This window comes from Rana temporaria, chromosome 6, assembly GCF_905171775.1.
Source record: "Rana temporaria chromosome 6, aRanTem1.1, whole genome shotgun sequence".
NCBI classification, from domain to species: Eukaryota; Metazoa; Chordata; class Amphibia; order Anura; family Ranidae; genus Rana; species Rana temporaria.
The window spans coordinates 164,705,385-164,733,100 of NC_053494.1; the positions used below are offsets into that span (position 1 = coordinate 164,705,385).

At 40.2% G+C, this 27,716-nt stretch overlaps 1 protein-coding gene across 1 annotated transcript in view; it reads left to right on the forward strand.

The window, feature by feature from the left end:
- Positions 1 to 27,716, forward strand: part of LOC120944438 (dynein heavy chain 11, axonemal-like) — a 229,075-nt gene that overhangs the window by 48,191 nt on the left and 153,168 nt on the right. The window contains exons 5-8 of the mRNA XM_040358500.1: positions 6,213 to 6,326; positions 6,414 to 6,557; positions 8,777 to 8,959; positions 20,354 to 20,455. Of these exons, the coding sequence (XP_040214434.1) occupies positions 6,213 to 6,326; positions 6,414 to 6,557; positions 8,777 to 8,959; positions 20,354 to 20,455 (543 nt within the window). The remainder of the gene's footprint in view (positions 1 to 6,212; positions 6,327 to 6,413; positions 6,558 to 8,776; positions 8,960 to 20,353; positions 20,456 to 27,716) is intronic.

Sequence of the window (27,716 nt, forward strand, 5' to 3'; positions counted from 1 at the left end):
TAGGGGTCTTACTCTCCAAAAAGAAGACTAGACTGGTTGCTCTTGATAAAGAGATAAAAGAACTTAAGGAGAAATTGTCTTCACACAAGAAATCTCTAGAGTACATCTCCCTCTCAACCAGCCTTCAGTCTTTTTTGGAAAAAGAAGACAGAGACCAAAAGCTAAAAAAACACAAAAAGTATGCCAGGGATGCTGGTGATTATAGAAATCATACTGTCTTCAACTGGCAAAAACTTTTCTCAACATCATTTGGTACAGACATGGACTCAACTCCAGTCTCAGCATCTTCCTCTAGTATTGTTCCCAATTCGAACGTAGGCCCTTCTACTGGTCAGAGTACAACAAGTACTTTAAGGGCTCCATCTATGCAGGTGTCCCGGGGGGTTGAACCACATTCTTCCCAACCCAGGGTTCAATATTCTTCCCCTCGCGTCTCTGGTCAACCCCATCGAGGTAGGGGTAGATCCAGAGGTAACAGAGGAAATAGAGGACAATCTAGAGGTAACTCCCATCAACCTTATCCTCATTATAACTATGACGATAGATTGTATGGACCTTCCCCCGCAAGACATAGGGAGAGACAAGGTCCCTATAGAGACCCCTCTCCCTACTATGGGTTCCAAAATATCCCTGTTCACAATAGGTTTTCCCCTTTGGGTGAGGTGCGTAATGACAGCTACTATAATCGTAGCTGGGACCATCATGAACCGTCCAACCGCAGTTTCACCCCAGTCCATCACGATACCTATGTTGAACGGGATTTTCACGAGGACCAAGTCACAAATGCAAGGGGTTCCGATCAAAGAGAGGGACCCGAGGGGGTAAGAGAGTTCAGAAGCGGAAAACGAAGGCGAACATAAAAGGACAAGGAGTTTTTAATTTGAGTACTAAAGTTTTCACACAGGATGAACTATCTGTTTTGGATAAGGGCCTCAAATTTGCCCCTCCAAAACGCTTAGATAAATTTGGGACGTTTATTGACATCCAAAAATACATCCGTAAAATTAACATACAAAGATACCTAATTACTAACCCCATTAGAAACGAACCTAGAGCGGCTACCTCTGGCACAGTACATTCAGGGTTGAGGAACCCTTCATTGTTTAATCCATCTGTTCCAGCCGCAGCCGCAGTTAATATTTTCAAAGATCTTGTCTTGAAAGATCTAGCAGAGATACCAGATAGACGTAACTCTAATCATCCGATGTCTAGTGTCGGTTTTAAATCCTTATGTCAAAACAAGGACATCATTATCCGTCCCGCGGATAAAGGGGGTGGCATAGTCATCCTCGATAAATCCGACTATGAAACTGAGATGTTTCGATTATTGGACGAGCCCAATACTTATTCCAAATTGGCCGCCAATCCCACATCCCGGTTCAAAGCAGAGCTACAAACACTAGTTGATAGTGGTTTTGAAAGAGCGATTTTAAATTTGAAAGAAAAGAAATATTTAGTTCCCACGGTTCCTAGGATACCGACCATATATTATCTACCTAAGGTCCATAAAGACCCTGTACACCCACCTGGTCGACCCATTTTAAGTGGGATCGACTCTGTTACTTCCAGGGTGGGTCGTTACATCGACAATTTTTTACAACCTTTGGTACAACGCACTCCCTCCTATCTTCGAGATACAAGGGCAACCATAAACAAATTGGACAGTGTTGAAATAAAGGGTAATTATATTATGGTGACAGCTGATGTAGCGTCACTTTATACGTGCATCCCTCATGATACAGGTTTTGAAGCCGTACACTATTATTTAAAGAAAGATCAGACATTAGCCCCATTCCAGACAGATTACATCATGGAATTGTTAAAATTTGCCACCAAACATAGTTATTTTTGGTTTAATGAACAATTTTATTTACAACAAAGAGGCGTAGCTATGGGGGCTAAATACGCCCCAAGCCTCGCTAATTTATTCATGGCCAAATTGGAGGAGGATGTCGTCTATGCCTATAATACCACTTCACTGGTGTTTTGGGCGAGGTATATCGATGACATCCTCCTCCTATGGGATGGCAGTTTGGAAACACTAGAAATTTTTATGAGTTATTTGAACAACAATGACAGGGGGATATCTCTTACCCATACTGCCAGCTCAAATACCATTCAATTTCTAGATTTGGAGATTAGCATTGTAAACAACCGGTTTCAGTTTAAAACTTTTTTTAAAAAAACTGACCGGAACAGCTTCATTTCAACTGATAGCTGCCATCATCCGTCATGGCTGAACTCTATACCGCGAAGTCAGTTTCTCAGGTTGAGAAGGAACTGTACAGATTTAGACACTTTCTCTACACAGGCTAATATCCTCAAGCATAGGTTCATCGATAAAGGATACGATCCTGCCAACATAGAACTGGCTTTTAAATCTTCGCTTGAAGTAGATAGAAGTTCCTTATTGGAGGTCAAACCAAAAAGAGAACAAGATGAGAGTTTCAAATGGGCATTGCTCACGTCTTTCTCCACGCAACACAAACTGGTCAAATCCATTGTTTCCAAGCATTGGAATATATTGAGAAATGACCGAGTTTTGGGATCCGTTCTACCCGAACGAGCGAAAGTTGTATTCAGGGGTGCACCATCACTTCAAAGCAAAATAGCCCCGAATATTATCAACCCCCCCATACGTCCTTCTTTCTTTTTCCAGTTAGTTGGTTACCATCCTTGTAAGAAGTGTACGGTATGTAGATATAACATCTCAGGCAGGACTAAGAACCTTGAGTTTCGTTCCACAACAACCGGGAAAGTTTACCCTATTAAACAGTTCTGTACCTGTTCAATCAAGTACGTGGTGTACCTCATTACTTGTCCGTGTGGCCAGCAATATGTTGGCCGCACTATCCGGAAATTTTCCGTAAGAGTTGCTGAGCATATAGCTCTTATTTTAGCCGGTGACATTCACCACACTGTACCCAGGCATTATAAAAAAACATCATGCTCAGAACCCCACTGGCACACAATTTCTCATTATAGATCAATTTGTGTCGCCATGGAGAGGTAGCCCAAAAACTCGTGGGGTGTCTCAACTCGAAACCTTCTGGATATACGAATTGGGCACACACACACCATTGGGCCTTAATGTAGAGTGGGACATCAACTCTTTTATTAATAAATCCTAGGAAACAGACAGATGTCCCGATTTACTATTTACATACTGCTCTATAAATTTTAATATATTAGTTTCATTTGAGACATATAATTATGTTTATATAGTATGTTTCCATGAAACAACATTTATTTCTTTTCTTTCATTTACACTTGTTTTATCAGTGTTTTAGATTTTCTTGTATACATATAATAGAATGTATCGTATTAATACTAATATATTCATAGGTAGTATTTTTTAATTTTATAGCCTGCTATAGGGGTTCGTTCAGAGGAGTGTCATTTCCTGGGCCTTGCAGTTTCACACGCTCAGGCATGAAATTTTTTTAAAAAAAAATTTAATTGGACATAGACCCAATGGATTGGGTAAATTTAATGTTCATTAATCTCTCCCTTTATATAAAATCCCCTTTATGCTTACACTATCTCTTTTAGGGGGCATTGGTCATGCTTTTATAAATGTGGATGTTTACTGTCATTCATAGCCAATATACATTTTTCCACTAGTGTTCTGTCCCCTTCATGTGATTCTTATTATGGAATCAAAGAGTTACTTTTATAATCTTTTTTATGTACTTAAATAAATACATACATTTTTATTCCAACACACTTTACCGTTTTAGTGACAGTTTAATTTCATGTCACCTTCACGTTTATCTCCCGTTTTATTAAAACATATATTATTTGTTCTTGTCCGGGCTGTGTGTTAATTTCCGCATCCCGGAACGCACAGTGGAGCGCAGCGCACTAGATCTATTCCAACGTGGAACGCAACGCACGTATACACGCACACGCACGTATGTATTAGGAAATAGAACCAGTGAGAACACGCCCATTACATACGTCACTCCATCGGGTTGTGCAACGTAGAACGAGTGAGCTGAACGGCGCGTCTAATGACGGTTTGTTTATGCGCCTTCGTTCAGCGTGGTCACGTGACCTAAATGCCGGCCAGATTCGTAACATCGATCGAATCCTTTATTGATCCACGTCCCTTATACAGTGATCTTGATTCATCCCATTGGCCCCGAGTTCCAACCTGGATTCACATGTGATTATATAATGTGATTCCATTAAACCGGACCACTATGGACTGTTTGTCTTAATCTACAAACGGATCAGGTCAGTGCATTCTAAATAATAAATTGTTCTTAAATGATAATAACATTCATTGCAGCACAGATTCTATATTTTTGTTTATTACATATTCAAATAATATAAGATTACTGAGGCAACCCGGAAGTGCATTTCCATTGGACGATCCCCTAGGGGTGTGTTTCCAAGGAGGTCAGATTTTAAATTTAAGCATGGCGGTATCAGTAGGGTTTCACCCCAGACGATGCTAGTTGTAGCGAAACATGTCGGGACTCTACTGCTGCCATGCATTTTACAAACATTGATGTCCTTTTTTATCCACTAAACTGTAAGTGTTTTTAACCGATAATAAACGTTTCTGTTTTTACGGTATCATGCTATGTGCCTTTCGTTTTCCTCCACATAACTTGGGCAAGCTCTTCCAACTTTATGAGCCATCTCCCAGCTGGGGTTATCCCCTCCACCTGATACCAAGCGAAGGCCTTATCGTTGTTTGCTGTCCGTTTGCGTTGGTGTGTTCCTGTACCATCTCATCTGTACTGCTTACAAGCCTATTTGACCCTTTGGGTATAAGCTCACTTGGGTCCATCGCATCCGGTAAGCCTCCCCTTTGGTGGCGGGCGTTATCACTATCATCACATTCCAATTAGAATCACCGTGGGCGTCTTGTCACTACGATTTCTCATTGATGATTTCATCCCTTTCCACGTTTATGTATATGGACTCTTATTTTCACGTTTATTTTTGTGGATTTATACATTTATAGACATTGACTTTTTTAATAAGGTCTATAGTGCCTCCACTATAATATTTGGTATCACTTTTAATTTTATGGATTCACTTATTTACATTCATATTTGTGTATGTTGAACATAGACATCACGGTCTTCTCACTATTTATTTCCAGCGCTGCATTTTTTTTGAAGTTTGTTCAAAACTAAAAGCTGGAATTTGTCCAGAATTCTTTATTATTTAAGATTTTAGAATTTATCAAACTGTAAAAATCATTCCCTTTTACCATTGCAATTATAGGGCAATAATCAAGACCAATACGGTTTGTCATTTTGAGTGTGGGTGATGGATAGAAATGCCTCACATAAGCTTTGCTTCATATCTGGGTAATGTAATGGATATTTTCTAAAGTTTATAGTGTTTTGTTGTTAAATTAAACTGACACATTTCATAAGAGGATTGAAAATAATTGAAATTGTCATTCAGTATGCTGTGTGCTAATATCTTGACTTGAGGCATGTTGAATATTTTGGTGGCTTCATCTAGCAATTTATCCCTCCTGAGATGATCTGTAACAGAGAAGACGTGTCAGAATATTTAAAACATTTTGCTAATTTGATGCCCTCAGGGTGTTGTGTGCAGGGGCCCCTGGAGAGTGGGCTCATTTGAAGTATGATTTCACAGCAGATCTATCATGAGAAAACTGTTCTGTTGTTTTTAAACATGAAGTCATCAGCTGACTGTCACTGCTGCTCATCCAATCTTCATGGGTGGGTTCTTACAGTGTTAGCACTTTATACATCTGCATGTTTAGAGAATAATCCATTGTCTTCTTCACCAGGGATATAATGATCTGGACACATGTGAATCAAGATGTCCTTTCATACAATCCCCACCCTTTATGTCACTAGTTATCTGTTATATCATTTTGAATTGCAGTTAAAAAAAACAAAAAAACATAAAAGGTCAACAGAGGCAATATGCCACCATTTTATTTGCCAGCCTTGTTCTACCAATCTGTCCATACCACTGGCTGCTGAATGGATTATGGTAAATAAAGCAATTGTTTTCTTTCATTTTCCTCTTAGGTTGTGGGATGGTTATATATGAACTCTTATCATGAAGTCAGGTTTTTCTTTGACTTTCTCACAGAAAGAATTATAATATTGCATGCATTTTTGTCATGTGATCTGTTTAGATGCAACCAGTGCCCATTTGAGTTCCCCTTTAAGTGTGTATTGTATGTCTTTCTGTGTACCATTCTCTAGGTGGCTGCTCTTCAAACTGAGATAACCAAGCAGCAGCAAGAATCTGCAGATGACCTAGCCAAAGCAGAACCGGCTCTACAGGCAGCCAATGCAGCTCTGAACACTCTAAATCGGGTACCTCCACACCCCTGAATATGATTATTGTCTCCTTTATTTTTTTGTAACGAATATGTTCTAAATTACTTGTCTTTCCTTATCCAGTTAAATCTTACAGAGCTGAGAACATTTCCAAATCCACCAGCCCCTGTCACCAATGTGGCTGCTGCCGTTCTTGTGCTTTTATCTCCTAATGGCAAAATACCCAAAGACAGAAGTTGGAAAACTGCAAAAGTATTAATGAGCAAGGTAATGGTACTTGGTTTCATGACCAAGGAGTCTAAAGAAGACTGATTTAGTTGCCTGTAGCAAACATCTGCAGTGATGGAGGATGAAAGGGACAGTCTGTCTAGTTTATTGCTATGCCAACCGCAACAGTTATTCCTTTAGACATGTTTGATTGTAAATAAGTAGCGATTGGTTTCTCAACAATTCCAGTTTCTGGTAGGAGATGAATCGATTGTGATAGCAACTTTCTGAACTCCTTAAGAGCAGGGACCAATGTAAACGGTTTGGTGAAAGTGCTGCTGAATATGTTGGCGAGTAAAAAACAACTGTTTTTGCTTTTTTTTTGCTGAGATTACTAAACTGACCCAACTCATTTTTTCACACAAAAATCTGTTTGCAAATCTATTTTAGTTGCTAGAAAAGGCCAGCGGCCCACTTTACATAGACCTTTATCCTATACGCTACTTACTTTTCCACTAACTTCTGCCGCTGTCACTTGTCACATTGCGAGTGGATGAGCAGCAGATAATCAGCTCAGCATTTCCTGAAGTAATAATGGTAAAAAGAACACGAGATGGAAATGCCTCTTCACCCTTACCTAATGCCACAATTATCTCCATACATGAAGTGGTGCACTGTGTTATGTGGAGTGAACACCTGTTATAAAGGTCAGGCCATTTCACTTGCTATTTACCTATCATTTTTAAGGCCAATTTGCTACATCTGCTCTGTTCAATGTTCTTGGCTACTGTACATGTTATGCCACTTATTATTAGGGGTCATGTTTACTGAAGCCTAAAATCGGAGATAAGCTAAGAAAGGCAAAAGAATTTAGATTTCATATGTTAATGTATGCATGTGCTTGAACATCTGCATTCATCGCAACATTTCAAGCTAAAGTACACTTGGATTTTTGAAGAAAAGTAGATGTAGTTAAAGGAAATCCGTCATGATAGAATAATGGAGGCTGCCATTTTTGAACACTTCTTTTAGGAACACTAGTTTCCTGGCTGTCATGCTTATAATTTTGCAGTCAGAATCCTCAGGGCAAGCATAGACATTACAAATTTAGAAATTTTCTGATATTCATTCACAACATGCTTGTTCTGAGTCTGTGGCGTAAAGGTACTAAGGTCAGACACAGCAAAATAACTAACATCTTCAGGGATGTATGTCTCATGATGTGATAGTTTAAGATAGTGGTCTCTAAATTGTGGCCCAGGGGCCAAATGTGGCCCTTTGCTTGCCTTTATCCAGCACTTTGGGGAACTATTCCTCCTACTGATACCAACAATATGGCACTATTCTTTCCACTTACATCAATGATGGGGAACTATTCCTCCTTCAGAGACCAATGATGGGGCACTATTCCTCACACTTACACCAATTGTGGGGCACTATTCCTCCCACTGACACCAATGATGGGTCCCTATTATTCCCACTGACACCAATGATGGTGCACTTATAATTCCCCTCATACCAAAGATGGGACATTGCTTACTTTTACTGATGCTACTTCCATTGTCACGGTGCAGCCGCCCCCCCCCCCCCTAAAATCTGAAGAACAGTAAACTGGCCCTTTGTTTAGAAAGTTTGGAGACCCCTGGTTTAAGAGGTAGATCTGAAATGTAGGCATATCCCTTTTTTTACCTATGAATATCATAGAGGTAAAAATAATTTGCTGGTGTTGTCATGTAAGTGGGCAGACATTATGCAAATACATAGCACATAATTATGTAATGTAGATAATAATTCCAAAATACACTTAAAAACTCCTCATTAAGAATACATTGCAGTTACCACCATCCTTATCCTTTTCTTTACACCTTTATGTTAAAAATGAACGCTTGCAGGGACAAATATATGAGCTGCCATTGCTAATCTCCTTATAAAAAGATATTTTATTATGACCTTAACATTTTAACCCCAGCAGTAGTTGAGATCAAATAAGTCATGAGAACATTGGGCAGTGTTTGCTTACATTGTAAATAAGCTTCAGAATTTTGCCATGTCACCTAGCTAATGGCATGCAGTAACTGGGGGTTAGCTCTGTAATTGGCCAAAAGTAAACATTCCACCATTATTCTCTGATTAAAATGATGGATTGGATTCCATTTGTATGGCTTTCAACCACAACATAGCTTCCCATTTCTCAACCATCCTAAAAAATGTCTAAAAATATTTAGATAAGAAATACCAGTAAATGTATAAATTAATATACAGTATATGCTTCTTTATAGGTGGATGAATTCCTACAGAATTTGGTCAGTTTTGACAAAGAACATATACCCGATGTAACAGTCAAGGCTCTAAAAGATGATTACCTGAGGGATCCTGAGTTTAACCCAGAGTTTGTGCGTACAAAATCCTCTGCAGCTGCAGGTCTGTGTGCATGGGTTATCAATATCATTAAGTTCCACGAGGTAAGGCCTTACAGCAGGGGAGTAAATAAAGATTAAACTGTATGTCAAAGTATTAATATATTATTGCTGTTTTCCTCAATGTAGGTAGAATGATAATAATGTGCAAAGAGCAGTAACTCATTTTAGCCAAACAGATTTCAGTTAGTTATCTTTGCTATTCGCACTGCTTTTTTGTGTAAGTTTGTTGGAATAATTTTAAGATTTCACGCACACTGAGCATTTGCTCAGCTCCTCTGGCAGGTAAAAAGCTGTTTTAAAAAACGCCATTAGAGTGCATTAAAGTGGAGGTTCCATCAAAAAAACAATTTTTCTTTAAACTGTAGCTTACGACTAAAAAAGAAAAAAAATAAGAATTTTTTTTTTTTTTACTCATCTGGAAATGCCTGTTGCTATGCGGTCCCACGAAATCTGCCTTTGAAACCACCTAGGATTCTGACATCATCTCCCTCTAATGCTCCTGGGAAATGTGTGTCATCATTTCCCAGGATGCAGTGCGCTGTCCAATTATCACTCCCCATCCAAGACTTCCAGGAAGTAAGTGCCTGTAGGCTTCACAATGCCCACAAGCAAAATGACAACGGTGTAGATATAGTTTTATAAACGATCTTTTTTAAATATCTATGCGGATCGGTGGCGGATTGTAAAATAGTAAGTGACCAGATTTACATTATAAAAATGCAGGATGAAAGGACATACATTTAAAAAATGCTAATTGTGGTTGGAACTCCGCTTTAAATAGGAAGTAAAAAAATACCAATAATACAGTACTTCCATAACATTATTATTAGTATTATTATTATTATTACTATTATTATTCAAGCCTAACTCCAGAAAAAAATAATGTTTTTGTTTTTAATAGAGTGGGAGAGAGCTACAGTTTTTGTCAGGTTTTAATTTCTGTCCGTTATCCTATTGGGGAGATTTCCCTTTCTTCCTGTACCCTCAGTGGGAGAAATTTCACATTAGTTCTAGTCCTGGCAGGAATTAGAGGAAATCTCCCTAACAGTGAAACAGGTGCAATAAAAACCTGAGAAGGCTCCAATCTCTATTCCATCTCAATCCAAAATGAAACAAGTTTGGTTGGAGTTAGGCTTTAACCACTTAAGGACCGAGCCTTATTTTCACACTTGTAAGTTTTCCAGCAAAAGAAAATGATTTTTAACTTGTAAACAACACCTTAGAGAATAAAATGGAGATCTTTGGTCTTACAAACACATTTTTTGTGAAAAAAAACAAACACTTTTTTGATAAAAAAAAAAGAAGAGAACAGTTAAGTTAGCCCTAGTTTTTTCTATGGTGTGAAAGATAATGTTACACCAAGTAAATTGATACCTAACATGTCATGCTTTTGGAATGGCGACAAACTTTTGCACTTAAAAATCTTCATAGGCGAAGTTTAAAAATTTCTACAGGTTACCAGGTCTTGGGCTAGAATTATTGTACTCGCTCTAACGATCGCCTTGATATCTCACATTTGTGGTTTAAACACCGTTTACATAAGTCGGATGCGTTTGCCTCTGCGCGCAAGCTTAAAGTTACGGGACACTTTAAATGTTATTTTTTCTGATTTATTTTACTTTTTATTTTTACACTGTCCCTTTAAAAAATGTTTTTGGACCACTATTATTCCTATTACAAGGAATGTAAACATCCCTTGTAATAAAAAAAAGCATGACAGGACCTCTTTAATGTGAGATCTGGGGTCAAAAAGTCCTCAGATCTCACATTTACACTTAAATTTAAATAAAAACAAATGTCCCTTTAAGGTCGTTGGGGGGAAGTGACGTTTGTCACAGAGTGGGAGTCATCATTCCCTCACTCGACTCAGTGCCTCTGAGGGGAAAGGATCAGATCGTCTCTGCAGCTACCGACAGCGGAGATGACCGGATCTCGGCAGGAGGGGGGTGGGCACCTCTCCCGCCACCGATAAAAGTAATCTCACTGTGAATCTGCCACGGAGACCACTTTTATCATAAAGCGGACAAACCACCATTCCAGAAAATACTGGGGTTATGACAGCTATCTGCTGCCATAACAACGGTATGCAATGCCAAGTACCGAGGTATAACGATGGCTGGCGGTCCGGAAGTGGTTAAGGCTGGAGGGCAGAAGTGACGTTTGACGTCTCTCCAGTCCTCCAAGGGCATAAAGTCGAGTGAGGGCCATCTTGCCCTCACTCAACTTCCTGCACATCTGTACCTGATGGCTCCGGTAAGCGGCAGAGAGTACCGGGACACAGCAGGAGGGGGACCAACTCTCCCACCACCCATAAAAGTGATCTAGCAGCAAAACCACTTTTAAAAGTTTTGCCTATAGTTTTCAAAGTGTTCAACGGTCTAGTAACCTGTACCAGTCCATTTATTTTTAGCTATGTGTCATCATTTCTTTGAAAAGTACTGTATATTCTATTCAGTTTGTATGCATAACATCACTGTTCACCTTTTAGCTTGATATGTTATAATGCCGGGGGTCTCCAAACTTTTTAAACAAACAGCCAATACACTCTCCTTCAGTGTGTGTGTGTGTGGGGGGGGGGGGTGTTGCTGGACTAAGGCCAGTGGAAGTAAAAAAAAAGGCTGGTATCAGCAGGAGTAAACAATGCCCTTTTGTTGGTGTGCTTGGGAAGAATTGTGCCCCATTGTTGGTGTCCTTGGAAGGAATTGTGCTGCATCGTTGGTGTCATTGGGAGGAATTGTGCCCCATTGTTGGTGTCATTAGGAGGAATTGTGCTCCTTCTTTGGTATCAATGGGAGGACATGTGCCCATTTTTTTGTGTCAATAGGATTACACATGCCCAATTGTTGGTGTCAGTGGGCCAGATAAAAGCATGCAAAGGGTCACATCAAGCCCCCAGGTCACAGTTTGGAGACTAATGTTATAATGTATGAAAATTGTGCTAGAGGAAACGGAGACTCCTTTTCTTTAAATCCTTACAAACACACTGCATACTGTATATGGAAAAACAGAAGAAAAGGGGATATAGAAAAGCTGTTCTATACATAAAGGACATACATAGAGGAAGCAGCACGTATGCTTCAGCCCAATAACCTCATGGGCATCCACTGTGCTGTGCCCTAGGGGATTATTCTCTATCCTTTAAGGACTTGCAGAAAATGTGCAAAGTCCTATAACCCGCAGCATAGAGAACAAAAGAACACTACCACTGAGCTGACTCAAGTAAACTGAGATCTGATTGTTTGTTAGTAGTTCAGCATTTTTTTTACCTATTATTATATCTTTTGCATTGCCTGGCATCGTGAATGTGTTAATGCTCTTAGGTTCAAAGGGCCTTTTATATCACAAAGGTCATACTACATCATTTTTTCCCACTGGGCCAAGCTGATCGAAAATTGTTTTGGCTTCTGTTACAAGCTGTTTGTTGTACTGACTTTGCTGTTTCCTTTCCACTTTCTCCTCTAATTTGATGTATATGGGAAACTAAACTTGGGAGTGGTGCAATGTGTATGATTAAAGGCTTTGCTCATCCTCATATGTCAATCTATTAACATGCTGTTAACTGAAATATTTGCATGATGTATTTTGGCAGCACTGGAGCATTTATCACAGGTGGGTATAAAACTTAGACAAAGGTGTATGTCCTCATTAATTGTGAGAGGTCCTATTCATCTTACACAAGCATAATTAATGCTGCTTGGAATCTTTAATTTTTCACTATTTGTCATGATGAATATTTAGTTTTCTCTGTGTTATTTATCAATCTGCTCTCATATCTCCTGGATACTTCAACAAGATGTATGTAAGTACTTTATTTCTTATTGTGCTAGAATGACTTCACAAAGTGTGGAAGTGTTAATGTTTCATATTTTTTCTTGTCTGCAATATATATCTGTAGAGAATTTTAGATCATATCAATCATACTGAGGCTTTGGTGTGCAAAGTGGGATGAAATGGTTTATTATAGTAGGTGGGCTTTAAGGATATGAAAGTCATCACTGGTTTGGAATACAAAGCTATTGTGACATGTCACAATGATTTTTCACACTATCATTATACTAGACTGTTGTTATGTCATTTTACAGAGGCACGGGTATTTGTTTGTGTCGATGCACGCATTGTGCACCTCCATTGATACTTATATGATAGTTTCTGATTTATTTATTTTTTACACTCCTTAGCAGGGTCATGCAACCAGACTAATCCAAGATAAGAAGTCATCCTAAGCACAGGGTGATCATATCAGGTGTACACACAACATGACTGGCAGCCTCCACACATTTATCTATGCTTGGGAAACCTGCATACATTAAGGCTGCATTCACATATAGGCAGACAAAATCGCGGCGTTTTGTCCCGCGAATTGCAGCGACAGATAGCGGCGTTTTGTACCGCGATTTGCGGTGACAAAACGCCGCGATTGTCCGCCTAGCTGTGCCCCTAGATTGTCCCCCTATGGAGATGGTTCCCATCTCCTATGCCGAATGCCGAAAGCCGCCTGAAAAAAAGGTCCGGGACTTTTTTTCAGGCGGCAGGCGTTCGGCGTGGAGATGTGAACCATCTCCATAGAGGGCAATGTTAAATCATCCCTCTGGCGTCTCGGGGCGGCAGCGGCGTCACACTACAGGCGACAAAACGCCTAGGTGTGAATGGGCTCTAAATGATGGGTTCCCAATCTTACCCATTTTAGACGAGTTAGATAACAATTATGATGTCTACAAAGAAAAACTGCAGATAGTTGCTTGCAGCACTAGTGATTAGTGGGGAGGGATCTTTGATTGTATTGTGCCCCCCTCTTCTTAATGGAAATTGGCGTTCGCTTGGACAATCTGAGCATGCATATTGAAAGAAGAATCATTTTCGCTATTGTCCATTGATGGACATAGCTTGATAATTAACCACTGCACATCCAGGGCAATTTTACATTTTAATATTTTTTTTACACATATGTTAAAATCTACATTTGTGCTTAAAAATTACTCAAAGATGAGTTCCAAGCTCCTTCAGAAAAATACAAATACTGTAGCTGCTGACTTTTAATATTAGGGCACTTACCTGTCCAGGCAATCGGCTATTGGGTTGTTGGTGCCACTATCTTGACTAAGAGAAACTGGCAATGAAGACTTACATACAGCTTCACAGCCATATTCCACCAAGTTTGCCGTGCTTTGTGAATGGGCCGCAGTCTTCTGGGACCTGTGAAGTATCCGAGAAGGCAGCGGGGAAAGAAGGGGGGGACTTCCGGCTCAATTTGCCGTGGCAAAACCAGGTACCCACTCCCCCCCTAAAGGTGCCAAATGTGGCAGCAAGGGGGGGGGGGCAGACAAGCGGGGCTTTCCCTTTTGGGTGGAGCTCCACTTTAAAACCCACCAAACAATTATATATTTTCTGAAAGCGGAGGTCCTGTAGAAAAATGGTGGCAGTTGCAATTTCTTCATGTTCGTCAAATGTTTATTAAATCTATATTTTCAGAAAAAAAGAATACACTAAAATATATTTTAGTGCACACAAACACAATACATTATACAAACATTTAGTAAAATATAAAAAATTAGTAAGTAAATAGATATCAAACATGTCAAGCCTTAAAATTACGCACACCTGTAAAATAAATGATGGTCCATAAGTAACTAAAGTTTTACATGTTAAAGGGTTAAAAAATGGCAAATAAATATTTTTTTATAGCAGGGCTCAAAATTTTAAGTCCTGAGCTACTAGCCAGGCCTCAAGGGTTACTCGCCACCAGTTGCCCGCCTAACCCTACCATGCCCCGCCTCTAATCCCGTCCCTAAACCTGCCCTCATAAATGATCTCATGAAATGGCACTACTTTTATGTTTTGTTTTGAATAACTTAATTCTGTTTTAAAAATATTAACAACTTTATCCGTGCCCACCAATGCCGCCTGCCCGTGTCCACGAATGCAGCCTGTGCCTGGAAATGCAGCCTGTATCCGCCAATGCGGCCTGTGCCCATCAATGCAGCCTGTGCCCAACAATCAGCCTGTGTGTGTCCACCATGCAGCCTGTGTGTGTCCGCCATGCAGCCTGTGTCCAGCATGCAGCCTATGCCCCCCCATAATGCAGCCTGTGTCCCCCCATAATGCAGCCTGTGTCCCCCCATAATACAGCCTGTGTCGTCCATAATGCAGCCTGTGTCCCCCCATAATGCAGCCTGTGCCCCCCCATAATGCAGCCTGTGCCCACCCATAATGCAGCCTGTGTCCCCCCATAATGCAGCCTACCTGTGGATAGGAAGAGAACCGTCACTGGATGATCAGAGCAGGGAACATCACAGATTCCATTTCAATAGCTGTGAGTTCCCCTGCAGCGCGCCATCACATAAGCCCCTCCTCTTGTCCGGGGAACTTTGATACATGTCACCTGTCCTAGGATTGGACAGTGATCTGTCTATCAAAGTCCCGGAAAAAGAGGAGGGGCTTATATGACGGTGCACGGCGTGGGGAACACACGGCTATTGAAATGAAAGCTGTGATGTTCCCTGCTCTGATCATCCAGCCAGGGGCTCTCCTCTCTTCCCCTCTGATCGGCGGTGCTCGCCCCCCCCCCCCCCGGGGTCCCAGGCAGCCCTTCTCGCCACCCCTTAAAATCCACTCGCAAAATGCGAGTGGGCGAGTGGATTTTTTGAGGGCTGTTTTATAGCATATATAATTGCTACACAAGCCATATTGTAATTAAATATTAAAAACTACCTTTCAATTTCAAACTGCAGCACTATAATTTTCAGTAAAATACAATGCAATATGGCAACCTGGAGGCCTTTTGTACACAGATGGTAAACAGAACACCCCCAAAAATGTAATTTTCTTGTGTGATGGGATTACTTATTTTACGTTAAGTCTGAAGTCAGATTTTGGGCATCCCCTGCAACAAAATATTTCATTTTTATTACATTTTTGGTGAGCTACTCCCAAATAGAAATCACGTCCAAAGGAATGCAGACCCTGCCACTTTCCTGATTAGAACCCAATTTGCACATGGACAAAACAAACAGCTATTTCTTTAGAATACCAAAAGGTAGGAGTCTGCAATAAAGTTTGTTTCTTTCAACATAGAGGAGATTGGGAACACATGCAGACCCTTTACAGTACAGTAAAAGTGATCAGGCGGCTCTGTGGGCTGCAAAGTATGGTAGCAAATGCAGAACTGCAGCTGCAAGTTTTACCCACTTGTCCAGGAGTCCAGGACTTGCATATACACTAAATTGTCAAAAGTATTGGGACACCTGCCTTAACACATACATGACCTTTAATGGCATCCCAGTCTTAGTCCGTAGGGTTAAGACTGCGGAAATAGTCATTGTAGTCTACATGGTCCATTCACAGATTGAAAAGCTCATTTTACACCTCTTGGATAGCTTTATCTAAATAGGGCCAGATTCACAGCCGAGATACGCCGTCGTATCTCTCAGAGTATCTATGCGACTGATTCATAGAATCAGTTACGCATAGATAGCCCTTAGATCCGACAGGTGTAATTGTTTTACACTGTCGGATCTTAGGATGCAATACCGCGGCCGCCACTGGGGAGAGTTTGCGTCGTAAACCAGCGTCGGGTATGCAAATTAGTAGTTACGGCGATCCACAACGGTTTTTCGCGTTCGCTACGTCGCTGCTAGTCTAGTTTCCCGTCGCAAAGTTAGTCGTCGTTTTTGGTGCCCTAACTTTACACATCACACGTATGTGCTGTATAAAGTATGGCCGTCGTTCCCGCGTCGAAATGTGAAAATTTTTCCTTCTTACGTAAGACGTCTGGGAATACGGAAGTACGCTACGCACGTCGCCGTTCGAAAAAATGACGTCACTTCGCGCAAAGCACGGCGGGAAATTCAAAAGGGAGCATGCGCAGTAGGTCCGGCGCGGGAGCGCACCTAATTTAAATGGCACACGCCCCTTTGAATTATGCAGGATTACCCTGGAGGCCGCCTGCACTTACACTGGCACTTGCGATGAAAACTTGCGGCGGTGTAACGTATCTACGATACGTTACGCCGCCGCGATTCTACGTGAATCTGGGCCATAGTGTCTGTGTAGCCTTGTGTAACCAATCAGATTCTCTTGTTTTTATTTTCTTGGGCATGTAAGAAAATTAAAAAGTTGATATATAAGATTGCAACACATGCACTAGATTTTTCAATATATTTAATCCGATTTGTATCTCTCTATATAGACTCCTGTCAAATAAAGTCAGACATAAATATGAGAATAGCAATGTCACCAGTGGCTTTGCCTGCAGTTACAATAACGCTATTTATTTTTAAAATAAATAAAATTGGTAACGCTTTGTACTTTTTATTATGATAAATATTTTACTGGAGAACAGCAAGAACTTTTAAAGGACGTGTGAAAGTCAATTTTTGTTCTAATTAATTAAATTCCTCTGTGAACTGACCAGGACGGCAGCAAAGAAGCATTCATTCTTCATGCTGTGACATCTTCCTACCTCATCTCTGTCTCAGATTTCTCAGATCATGGTGGTTTATGTAAAGCTTGGAAAGATAGGAAAATACTGTATATGGGAGGTTATAAACTGCTTGGTGACAAATGCCTCCATTTAAAGAATATTAAAATCAGGGGGGTTGATTTTCCAAAAGGGTTCAGTTTGCAAAGTACATTTTCACTTGTGAATGAGTTGAATGATTTGAAGATAAGTGAAAATCCAAAGAATTTCTATTTGTGTACAAGAGAAATAAAAATCAGGATTGGCTGGTTTCAGTCAGCACTGCTTCTTCTCATTCACTTGTGCCGGTTCACACTACAGCGACTTGGGATCCGACTTGTCAGACTTCAAATCGCCCCAATTAGCTTGACATAAAAAATTCCAATTATAGTTAATGAGAGCCGTCTTAATGTACACTACTGAAGTCACTCCGACTTCAGAAAAGGTTCCTGTACTACTTCAAGGCGACTTGTACCCATAGATTTCAATGGAAGGTACCTCCAAAGTCGGATCTCCATCTTAACTGAAGCAACCTTACAGGAAGAGAAAATAGTTTACCCAGGCAAACCCCTCCATCCCACAGAGCTGATTATTTTGTGATTGGCCACAGCCAAAGTTGCCTGTGCTGGAGGCAACTTTAAGTCGCGTTGTAAGTTGCTCAAAGTCGCGCTAAAGTCGCCTCCAAATCGCCTTACAAAGTCGCGCTGTAAGTCGGGTTGCCCCTGTGTGAACTGGCACTAACTGAAAATTCACTTTGTAGAGTAAACATTCTCCTCTAGTAAATCAACCGTAAGGTGTTGCAAATGAAGTGACCGTCAACATGTTAATAACGTACTGCTTAGAAAATTTATGTCACCCATTTAGGTAAAGAGCTGGTATACATAAAAAGTAATATTTCAGTTAAAGGTGAGCTGTTGGGCTAAGCCTGATATCTTCAGACTTTGTAAACAAAGGGCCAGTTTGTAATCTTTCAGATTTTAGCAGAGAGACTTGGCCAGTAGAGGTAGAAATTGTCCAGCTGTTGTGAGTGTAAACAGTTTCCCATCTTTAGTATTAGGAGGTGGAATAATGCAACATCGCTGGTTTTATTTGAAGAAGTAGAAGTCCCATCATTGGTGTCAGTGGGAGTAATAGTTCCCTATTGTTGGTATCAGTGGGAGAAACAATACCTCATTGTTGGTGTCAGTGAAGGAAATAGTGTCCCAAGGGCCAAACAAAGACACGCAAAGAGCCGTATCTGGCCCTCAGGCCGCAGTTTGAAGACCACTGGGCTAAGCCATCTTTCAGCGTCTTATATCTATTGAGGGAATGAGAGCTCCCCTTCATAGTTTTTTGCTGTTTGCCTGCACACTTTGGAGTTTTAGGTGTTTTTGCTCTTTTAGGGGTGTTCTCCCTCAATTTCATTCTTCATAATATATAATATACATTAAGGATTCAGCAAGGAGAGTTGGACTGCTTTATAATGGCCACAGCAGGTGTGCAGACCCAGAAACTGACATAGAGCTCTCACCAATAGAGCTCACAAGAGGAATAACGAACTGTTAGGTTGTTTAAAGCCCAACTCCAGAAAAGCAGAGTCCTCTGCTTATTGGTTAACTGCTAATTTCTGTCTATGAGAAGGAAAAAACACTTTTACATACCTGTTCCCCTTCTTCCTTTGGCAGTCAGCACTCTCCTATGCTCTGGCCTAGGACTGTTCCTTGACAGCCTTACATCCAGTAAAGGTGTATGGGCCTGCTTCAGTCTTGATGACACCAGAGGACCTTAGAATGCGAGAGTACAGAGGAGAAGAGGCTGTAGGGACCAGTCTAGTAATGCAGAGGAGCCTGTGGGAATAGAAGATAATTAAAACTGCTTTACCCCGTCCCCCGAGATATAAACTAGCAGTCAACATTGGCAGTGCGCTGCAGTCCCACTGCAAGTGAGGACTTTTAGTTCTCTCTGTATTCAGTTTTAAAGTGGAAAAATAAGCTAGAAGGTAGATCCTTTTCTATGTCCTCTAGCAATTAGTTGTGTAAGCTGCATGTGGTGCATGGGCATTGCAGTGTTTACTCCCAGCCAATTCCTGGCATATCTGTCAAAAATTGAGGCAGTTGTCGGGATAATGGAAGTCCTGTGTTTATACACAGAAGTTACATTATCAGTGGTCACCCAGTGGCCAAAGAGAAGCAATGGGGACCTGGAAGAAGATGATGGAAGCATGAACAGTGAGCGGCAGCACGGAACTGTCTGCACATAGGTAGAGAGCAAACAGACATGTGAATTTGTCATATACTATGCATACTTTATACTACCACATTATGGCAGGGCACACAAAACTACGGCTCAGCTTTAGTTCTACATCTACTAAAAGCTGAAATATCACTTTTGGATGGACTGACATTTAAAGCGGGGGTTCACCCAAAAAAAAAATTCTAACATTACATTGAGCCGAGTTGTGAGAATGACATTATGCTGTTTTTTTTTATTTCCTTGCCGTACACACCGTTTTATCTATATTTTCACCGCGGCTTCCGGGTATGTAATCTGCGGGACTGGGCATTCCTATTCACATGTTAATTGATTGACATGCTTCCCACCGGCGCATACAGCGCATCACAAGTTGCCGAAAGAAGCCGAACGTCGGTGCACAGGCGCCGTATAGAGCCGACTCGCAGTCCGGCTTTTTTTTCGGCAACTCGTGATGCGCTGTATGCGCCGGTGGGAAGCATGTCAATCAATTAACATGTGAATAGGAACGCCCAGTCCCACAGATTACATACCAGGAAGCCGCGGTGAAAATATAGATAAAACGGTGTGTACGGCAAGGAAATAAAAAAAAAACAGCATAATGTCATTCTCACAACTCGGCTCAATGTAATGTTAGAATTTTTTTTTTTGGGTGAACCCCCGCTTTAAACTTGGATTAGTTAAAATAGCAAATGTAATTGTCACTTATTAGCAGTAAAGTAAAACATCTGGTGACTATAATATTTCTTTAGGTGTACTGTGAAGTAGATAACAAGCGTGAGTCGCTGTCTCAAGCAAACACAGACTTGGTCTATGCAGCTGAGAAATTGGAAATCATCAGAAAAAAGCTTGAGGTATGTCTCTATAATGTTGTTGACTGTTAGTTTTTGTGGGTTTTAGCATGTGTGCTATTCCTTAGAAAGCCATCCAGATATAACCATCGTTTTGATTTTGCTGGCTACTGTTCTGAGCAGTATGTATAGAGATAACTTCATGATAGAAAGTACCTGTTTTGTACTGTATAACTGTCACAGAGATTCTATTTCTAATGTTTGCGAGAATTAAAGTGGAGTTCCACCCATAAATATAACATTACATCAGTAGTTTTGAAAAAAAAATGTCATTAGTCCTTTAAGAAAAATTTTTTTTTTTTTAGATGCCTTCAAAGTGTTGTTGCTAGGCAAAATAGTTCATCTTCCCTCTTCCTGCACCTAGGTACTTAAGCTTCCTAACCTACACCGCACAGACTCCTGGGAATGTAGTGGGTGTAACTTTCCAGGAGTCTGTGCACTCCCCAGTCTCGAAGAATCATGTGACTTGGACAGTACAGGTGCTGAAACCTGATCTGAAACCGATTACACTGCTTGTGCAGCACTGAGCATGTGCGAGATCTGCAAGGCTGAAGTCCAGGAAGTCATACAGTCTGGCTTCATGATGCCCACACTTAAGATGGCCCCAGTCAATTTATATTTTATAAAGTGTCTAAATGCTGTAACAACCTAACAAAACAGACCTTAGTTTACAGACTAACTTTACTAGAATACATTAAGCTTGTGTATTACAGGGGTATTTATATTTAAAAAGTGAAATTGTGGCCGGAACTCCGCTTTAAAATGATTTCTAATAATCAAGAAGCGCAATCTTTTAAAGAGGGAAGAAGGGTGTTCAAAGGGCAAGTTTAGACTTGTGGTTGGGAGGCATTATAAAGTCACGGTGGAGCCCCATGGAAGTGGACAAGGGTGTTCACATGCAAAGCTTCATGACCGCAGCAAAATGTATCCCCCTGTGATGTGGTGGTTGCAATCATTTACATTTTTTATGCTAACATTTTTAGCAAGTACAGAAAGTACCTGCTGTTTTTTCCAGTAATTCAGTGTCCCTGTCACAAAAATATCAAACAATATTACAGTATCTTCCTTTGAAGTTATCTTCTGTAAACTACTAATTAACGCACCTCTCTTTGTAATGGAGATTACAAGAGGAAGATTTTCTTGTAGTCCTGACGTGACAACCAGGACTCTATACATAGAGATGTTGGTTGAGCTACCCAGAGACATGAAGTGTTTTTCACAGGATTGCCAGGTTAAAATAAAGGAAAATAACATGAAAAGAAAAACATATGCAGCCACTGCATCTTGTAAAGCTGCAATATTTTAAAGGCCTATTCACATCTGTTCACTGTGGTGCCATGAATCCATGCTTTGGAGTGCACCAACACACTAAAGAAATGCACATGCTTTTTTAGTGCACTACAATGCATTGCAATGCACGATAGTGCTTTGTGTTACAAATTGTGTGGCACATGTAATTTTCAGTACATTTTGGTACATTGCAATACTGTGTGACATAATGCATTTATTTTCTTTTGCAGGATATTTCGAAATGCATGTAGTGCCCATTTACAGTTTTGTATTACGTTAACGTTTGTTAATGTGTGTTGCATTAAGGCAGCCCATTGAAAAAAACTTGAAAAATCCTGAAAATCAGACATGTCAGAAAATTTGTAACACACCACTACACAATATAGTGTGCATGTGCGATGGAGTGCCTTTCAGAATGGCACTACAGCCCAACAACAAATGTAACATTGCTGTGTATAGGGATAATGCACACATTACCACAACACAGTATTTTAATGCCCCCCCCCCCAACTATTTACACACATAACTATAAGGTGATCAGGGGTGGTTTTAAATTGACACAGTGCTGTTTTTGAGCAGCAGAGGGTGGAATCCATAAATCAAGCTGTGAAAATTGTTAAATATTTCTCATAATCAATAATAATGGTAAATCTCCCTAATATTTTTTCTATTATGCATCTGTATACTTAAACACCATTAGAGGACTCCTTGGTAATGACGGGTCTCTCTCTAGAGAGGCGATAAAAAATATACACCCCATTTTAGCTAGCTGTCTTCAGTGTGCTGTAATGCAGTGTGTGTAAGCCATTTATATAGTGAACTTGCCAACAATCTTAGAAAAATTGTAAGGGTCACTTTACTGCCATAATAATATTTGGTTCAAATCCTAACCACCGCACTACCTATATGGAGTTTGTATGTTCTCCCTGTGCTTGCGTGGTTAGGTTTCCTCCCACACTCCAAAAAGCTGGTCCGTTAATTGGCTCTCATTTAAATTGGTCCTAATATGCGTATGCATGAATGTTAGGGACCTTAGATTGTAAGTTTTTTCAGAGCAGAGACTGATGTGAATGTGAAAAAGGGAAAAGAGGAGCTGTGCTAATAGTAAATATGAAGTTAACATGAACCTAAATACCAAAATGAAGAAAAAAGAAAATTACATAGTGAGCAAAAACACCAGACAATTTAAAAAGGTGCAAATCTATGAATCACTCTTCAAAGTAAATGAATGTGGATGTGCTGTGATCATCGCATTGCCACAAACCCAGAGGGATGGACGTTTACCTTTAGCTGACCAGCTTTCTTTTTTATGCTGTTTATATGCTCCTGCGAGTAAGTGCATTACTTTATTTAAATACATTTTCTACTGGTTTTTACACTATGGCGAGTCTTCTTTCCTTTTTGGGTTTTCTTTGAGTCCTCTCATTGAACGAGATTGGCTCCCTTGGATTCGCTTTTAAGTCCTAGACCAACCATCCTGCTCCATTATAGGAGGACTTCTCGGATGTGAGCTGTCATCTAAATCTGACCGGTGATCAAGGCCCAGGCTGGGTAATTAGCCACAAGCGCTACACCACTTGCTATCTGGTAAGCGTGAAATCTTTATGGTGGAGGGATTTGCCATGATTGTGAGTCACTGACATAAATTGAGGACTCTAAAAAAAGCGATTAATTTACTTTGAAGAGTGATTCACAGATTTGCACCTTTTACATTTTCCAATGTTTTTGCTCACTATGTCATTTTCTTTTTTCTTAATTTTGGTATTTAGGTTCACCATGTTATCTTTGTATTTACTATTGGTGCAGCTCATCTTTTTTTCTTTCTTACTCACTGTATGTACCTTACGGCTGAGCTGCTTCTGTTTGTTCATTTAGTTTATTTAGCGCGGTTTGTCTTTTTATACTGATGTGAATGTATAATATATATGTAAATCGCTGTGCAAATTGACAGCACTATATAAGTACCAATAATAATATTAATAATGTACTTCATGTTGGGAAGTTGTTTACCCCTCCCTGCTTGGGGTGTTCCTTCACACATGCAAAGGAATTCTTGACAACTTGACAACTTTCTTGATGAAGAAAAAAAGTGATACTGAAATTTTGATCTTTTTATGAGTACAGATAAAGATTTGCATCCAAAGTAGTTAGATTGTATCCTAATTATGCAAACAAAGTTTAGTTAAAACCAGTAATGTATAAATCAGAGATAATATTTTAAATGTAAATTTCCACATCTACTTGCAATCTTTTAATTACTATTAAGCCTAGCAACAAATTTCCTATTGTGAACTAGCCTAACAATATTCCTGGCGCAGCACTGAATTTTGGCATTACATGAACTACACAATAAGTTGTGAAAGAAAGCTGATGATGAAGGAAAGATGCAGCGGGCATTTAATAAGTAGAACAACGGTGAGATAATTAACGGGCATGCATAAAGATTCATGCTTTATACCAAAATTTTAATTTTGCACATAAATGTTCCTGATGTAGGCAGCATTTAATCACCTAGCTGACAGGAGTAACTACTTTCATTTAACCTTGACTGAAGATCATGAATTCTAACAGGTTTAATTGGGTACATCATTTAAGAGAATGAACAGAGCAAATTTTTCTCAATTCATAGACTCTGATTGACATGCACTAGCAATGCTACATTGCACAATTAACGTTGCTCTGTATTCCAGATATGGACAATGATTGCCATAGTGATGTGACATTGTTTGATCACAGTAGCTAAAAAATAGTTGCCTTTCCCCTTGTCTAGGAGAGGGCAAAGTTTAAAATAAAAAAAAAAAAAATGAAAATGAGACATTTGTGCTAGGGCTCTTTGTTTGTTCTCATTTAATCCCATTAACATGCATCAGATCTAAGCAATGGATTTTAACAGCAAAAACAGACAAGTTGCTGTCTTATCTTCAATAATTACAATCGTTGTAAAGCTAAAATATGAAATAGAAAAAATGGTATCAGTGAATCTTGTAGATATTGTTTTGTTTTCATTGCAGGAAGAACAGATACATTTATTTCAAATCTACAGAAGGTTGGCCTAAGTTTAGATCCTTGTAGAATTTCCAAGCAAAGACCAAAGTGTTAACAAACTCACAATTAAATACATATCACATATTGCACTGCAAGTCACACATCTATGTACATTTTGCTGTTATCTATAAGTGTTAAAAAACAGTATGTTTTAACCATGAAGTGGCACAGTAGAGTACTGTCTGTGATACTTTATTTTGTTGCATTAACAGTTATTATTATTATTATACACGTTTTATATAGCACCAACAGTTTACGCAGCGCTTTACAATACATAGGGGGACAAAACAATTACAGTACAGTTCAATACAAAAGGTACAAGTTAATATTTCAGAACAGGCTTTCAAAGTCAACCCACTTCTTCTACTGTCCCATACTGATACAAAAAAGTTAACTGTATTGTTGCCATTTCCACTGTACTATCTTATATTATTTCTCGATAATGCTTACATCTATTTTTTTTATGTAGTTCCATATTTGCAGTCAAATTTGAGAAACCCTCGCTGCTCACATAGGACTACCATTCACACAGGACACGTAAAATAATTTTAAAAGAAAAAATATTTCTTGTCTAGTTGTTTCAGTAATGCATTTTTTTTAGTACCGTATTTATTCGAGTATAACGCGCAAAATTTTATACCCAAAAAAAAGATCAAAGTTTGGGTGCGCGTTATACTCGAGGACTTTGTCCCCCCCGCTGCTACCGCCGCTGCTACCGCCGCCGCACACGCCGCTGCTACCGCCGCCGCCACCGAAGCCACCAACGCCGCTACAACGTTAATCACGCGGCGCGGGGGAACATTAGACAGCTTTCGTTTGAATAGCTGTTTTCCCTGCCGCGCGTAGACACTCCCCCTTGGATGGATCTGTCCAATCGCGAGCAAGGGGGAGTGTCTATGCGTGGCAGGGAAAACAGCTGTTCAAACGAACGCTGTCTGTAATGTTCCCGCGCGCCGCACGCTCAGCCTATCAGCGGCCGCAGCAATGTCCCGTCGCGGCCGCTGATAGGCTGAGCGCACTGTGAGTCACCGACCCCCAGGAAGTGGAAGAGACCGGGACCGGAGAACGGGACGGCGATATCGGAACAACGGGGGATCGTAGGCAGGTAAGTGAAAGTTTATTTTGTATAGTTTTACAGCCCGGGCACAGCGGGGGTTAAAAGTTTTAGCTTAGAGAACTCCTTTTTAAAGGTAAGGGCACATGGCTGGACATACGGGGGCATGGCTGGACATACAAGGGGCATGGCTGGACATACAGGGGGCATGGCTGGACATACAGGGGGCATGGCTGGACATACAGGGGGCATGGCTGGACATACAAGGGGCATGGCTGGACATACAAGGGGCATGGCTGGACATACAGGGGGCATGGCTGGACATACAGGGGGCATGGCTGGACATAAATGATTTTTGGCAATTACAATGATTTTATACCGATTTTTAATCGAAAATTAGGGGTGCGCGTTATACACGGGTGCGCGTTATACACGAATAAATACGGTATATTAACATACAGTGTATCACCCAAACCTTGATATCTTTAAAGTAATATTAAATATTAAAATATTAATATTAAAATATTTTCTAAATAACAAACATAAAAAAACAATTATACAAACACACATATATATATATATATATATATATATATATATATATATATATATATATATATATATATATATATTCTTGGGTCCCCTGCTAACGTTCCTGGCCCCTCTTTCCTGCCTAGTGCCCCCAGGGCATGCAACTTGCAATAGGGGCACCTAAGCAGGCTCAATGCTGAGCCACTGCTCTGTGTGTCCATTCACACAAAGAGCTGTGACTCAGCCCCACCCCCTCTCCTCATTGGCTCAGTGACTGTGATTGACAGCAGCAGAAGCCAATGAATTTTGCTTCTGTCTCAGCCAATGAGGAGGCAGAGTCCCCCAGAGAGCAAAAGCTCTTGTGCAAATAACTGGATCGCGATGGGGCTCAGGTAAGCATTAAGGGGGACTTGGGGGGATGCTTCACAGAGAAGGCATGAAGGTAAAAAACCTTGAGCGATTAGAACTACTGTAAGGATTTTTAGAACAGTGTCCACATCTAGTTTACAACTCATAATGAGATTTTCCATCACGAAAAAGGTTATTTATCATAAACAAATCTCCCAGCCTCATTCTTAACATATATATAAGGGAGGGGCCAAGTAAGAATTTTCAGAAAGTAAACCGTTAAGCAGCAAGTTTTACATAGTTATACTATGTGCGTGGGAGCATGTATCAGATATAAAATAGGTATTATCCCAGTTTGTCTGCAAAAGTGAAAATACCTTATAAGGATTCATATACATTGGTGCTGGGTACACAATGCACCATGTTCTTCAGTCTCTTGCACTGGCTTCCACTTGGGCTTTCTCCTGAGTATGGAGGAGCCTATTCTGGGTGGTAAATTAGATTGAAATAAACCTTGATCCTGCCATTGATTAAAGCGTTGGGAAACGTTGAAACCTAACTCCAGTACAATAGTTTGTTTTGTAGCTCAGTGTTGGCAAATGTAATTTCCTGTTCATGTGATAGATTTACTATGTTTAGAGCAGAAAGACCTTCCCACTTAGTACCTTCCTGGTGTTTGAGAAAGTCAGTGGACTGGCCTGTCATAGTATCTGCAGAATAAAAGCTGGTAGAAATGTACAATGTAGTTTGTTATTCTTCCATTGTATATAACTGACCTACATAGGATTATTTTTTCCTTAGCCAAATGGGAATTACCGTATTTATCGGCGTATAACACGCATCGGCTTATATCACGCACCCCAAGCTTAGAAGGGAAGTTTAAGGAAAAAATGTTTAGGAGGGAAGTTTAAGGAAAAAAAACTTACATTTTAAATGCCCATTAATGCAGCCTTATCAGTGTCCATGTGCTGTCTTGCCCAGCGTCCATCAGCAGCC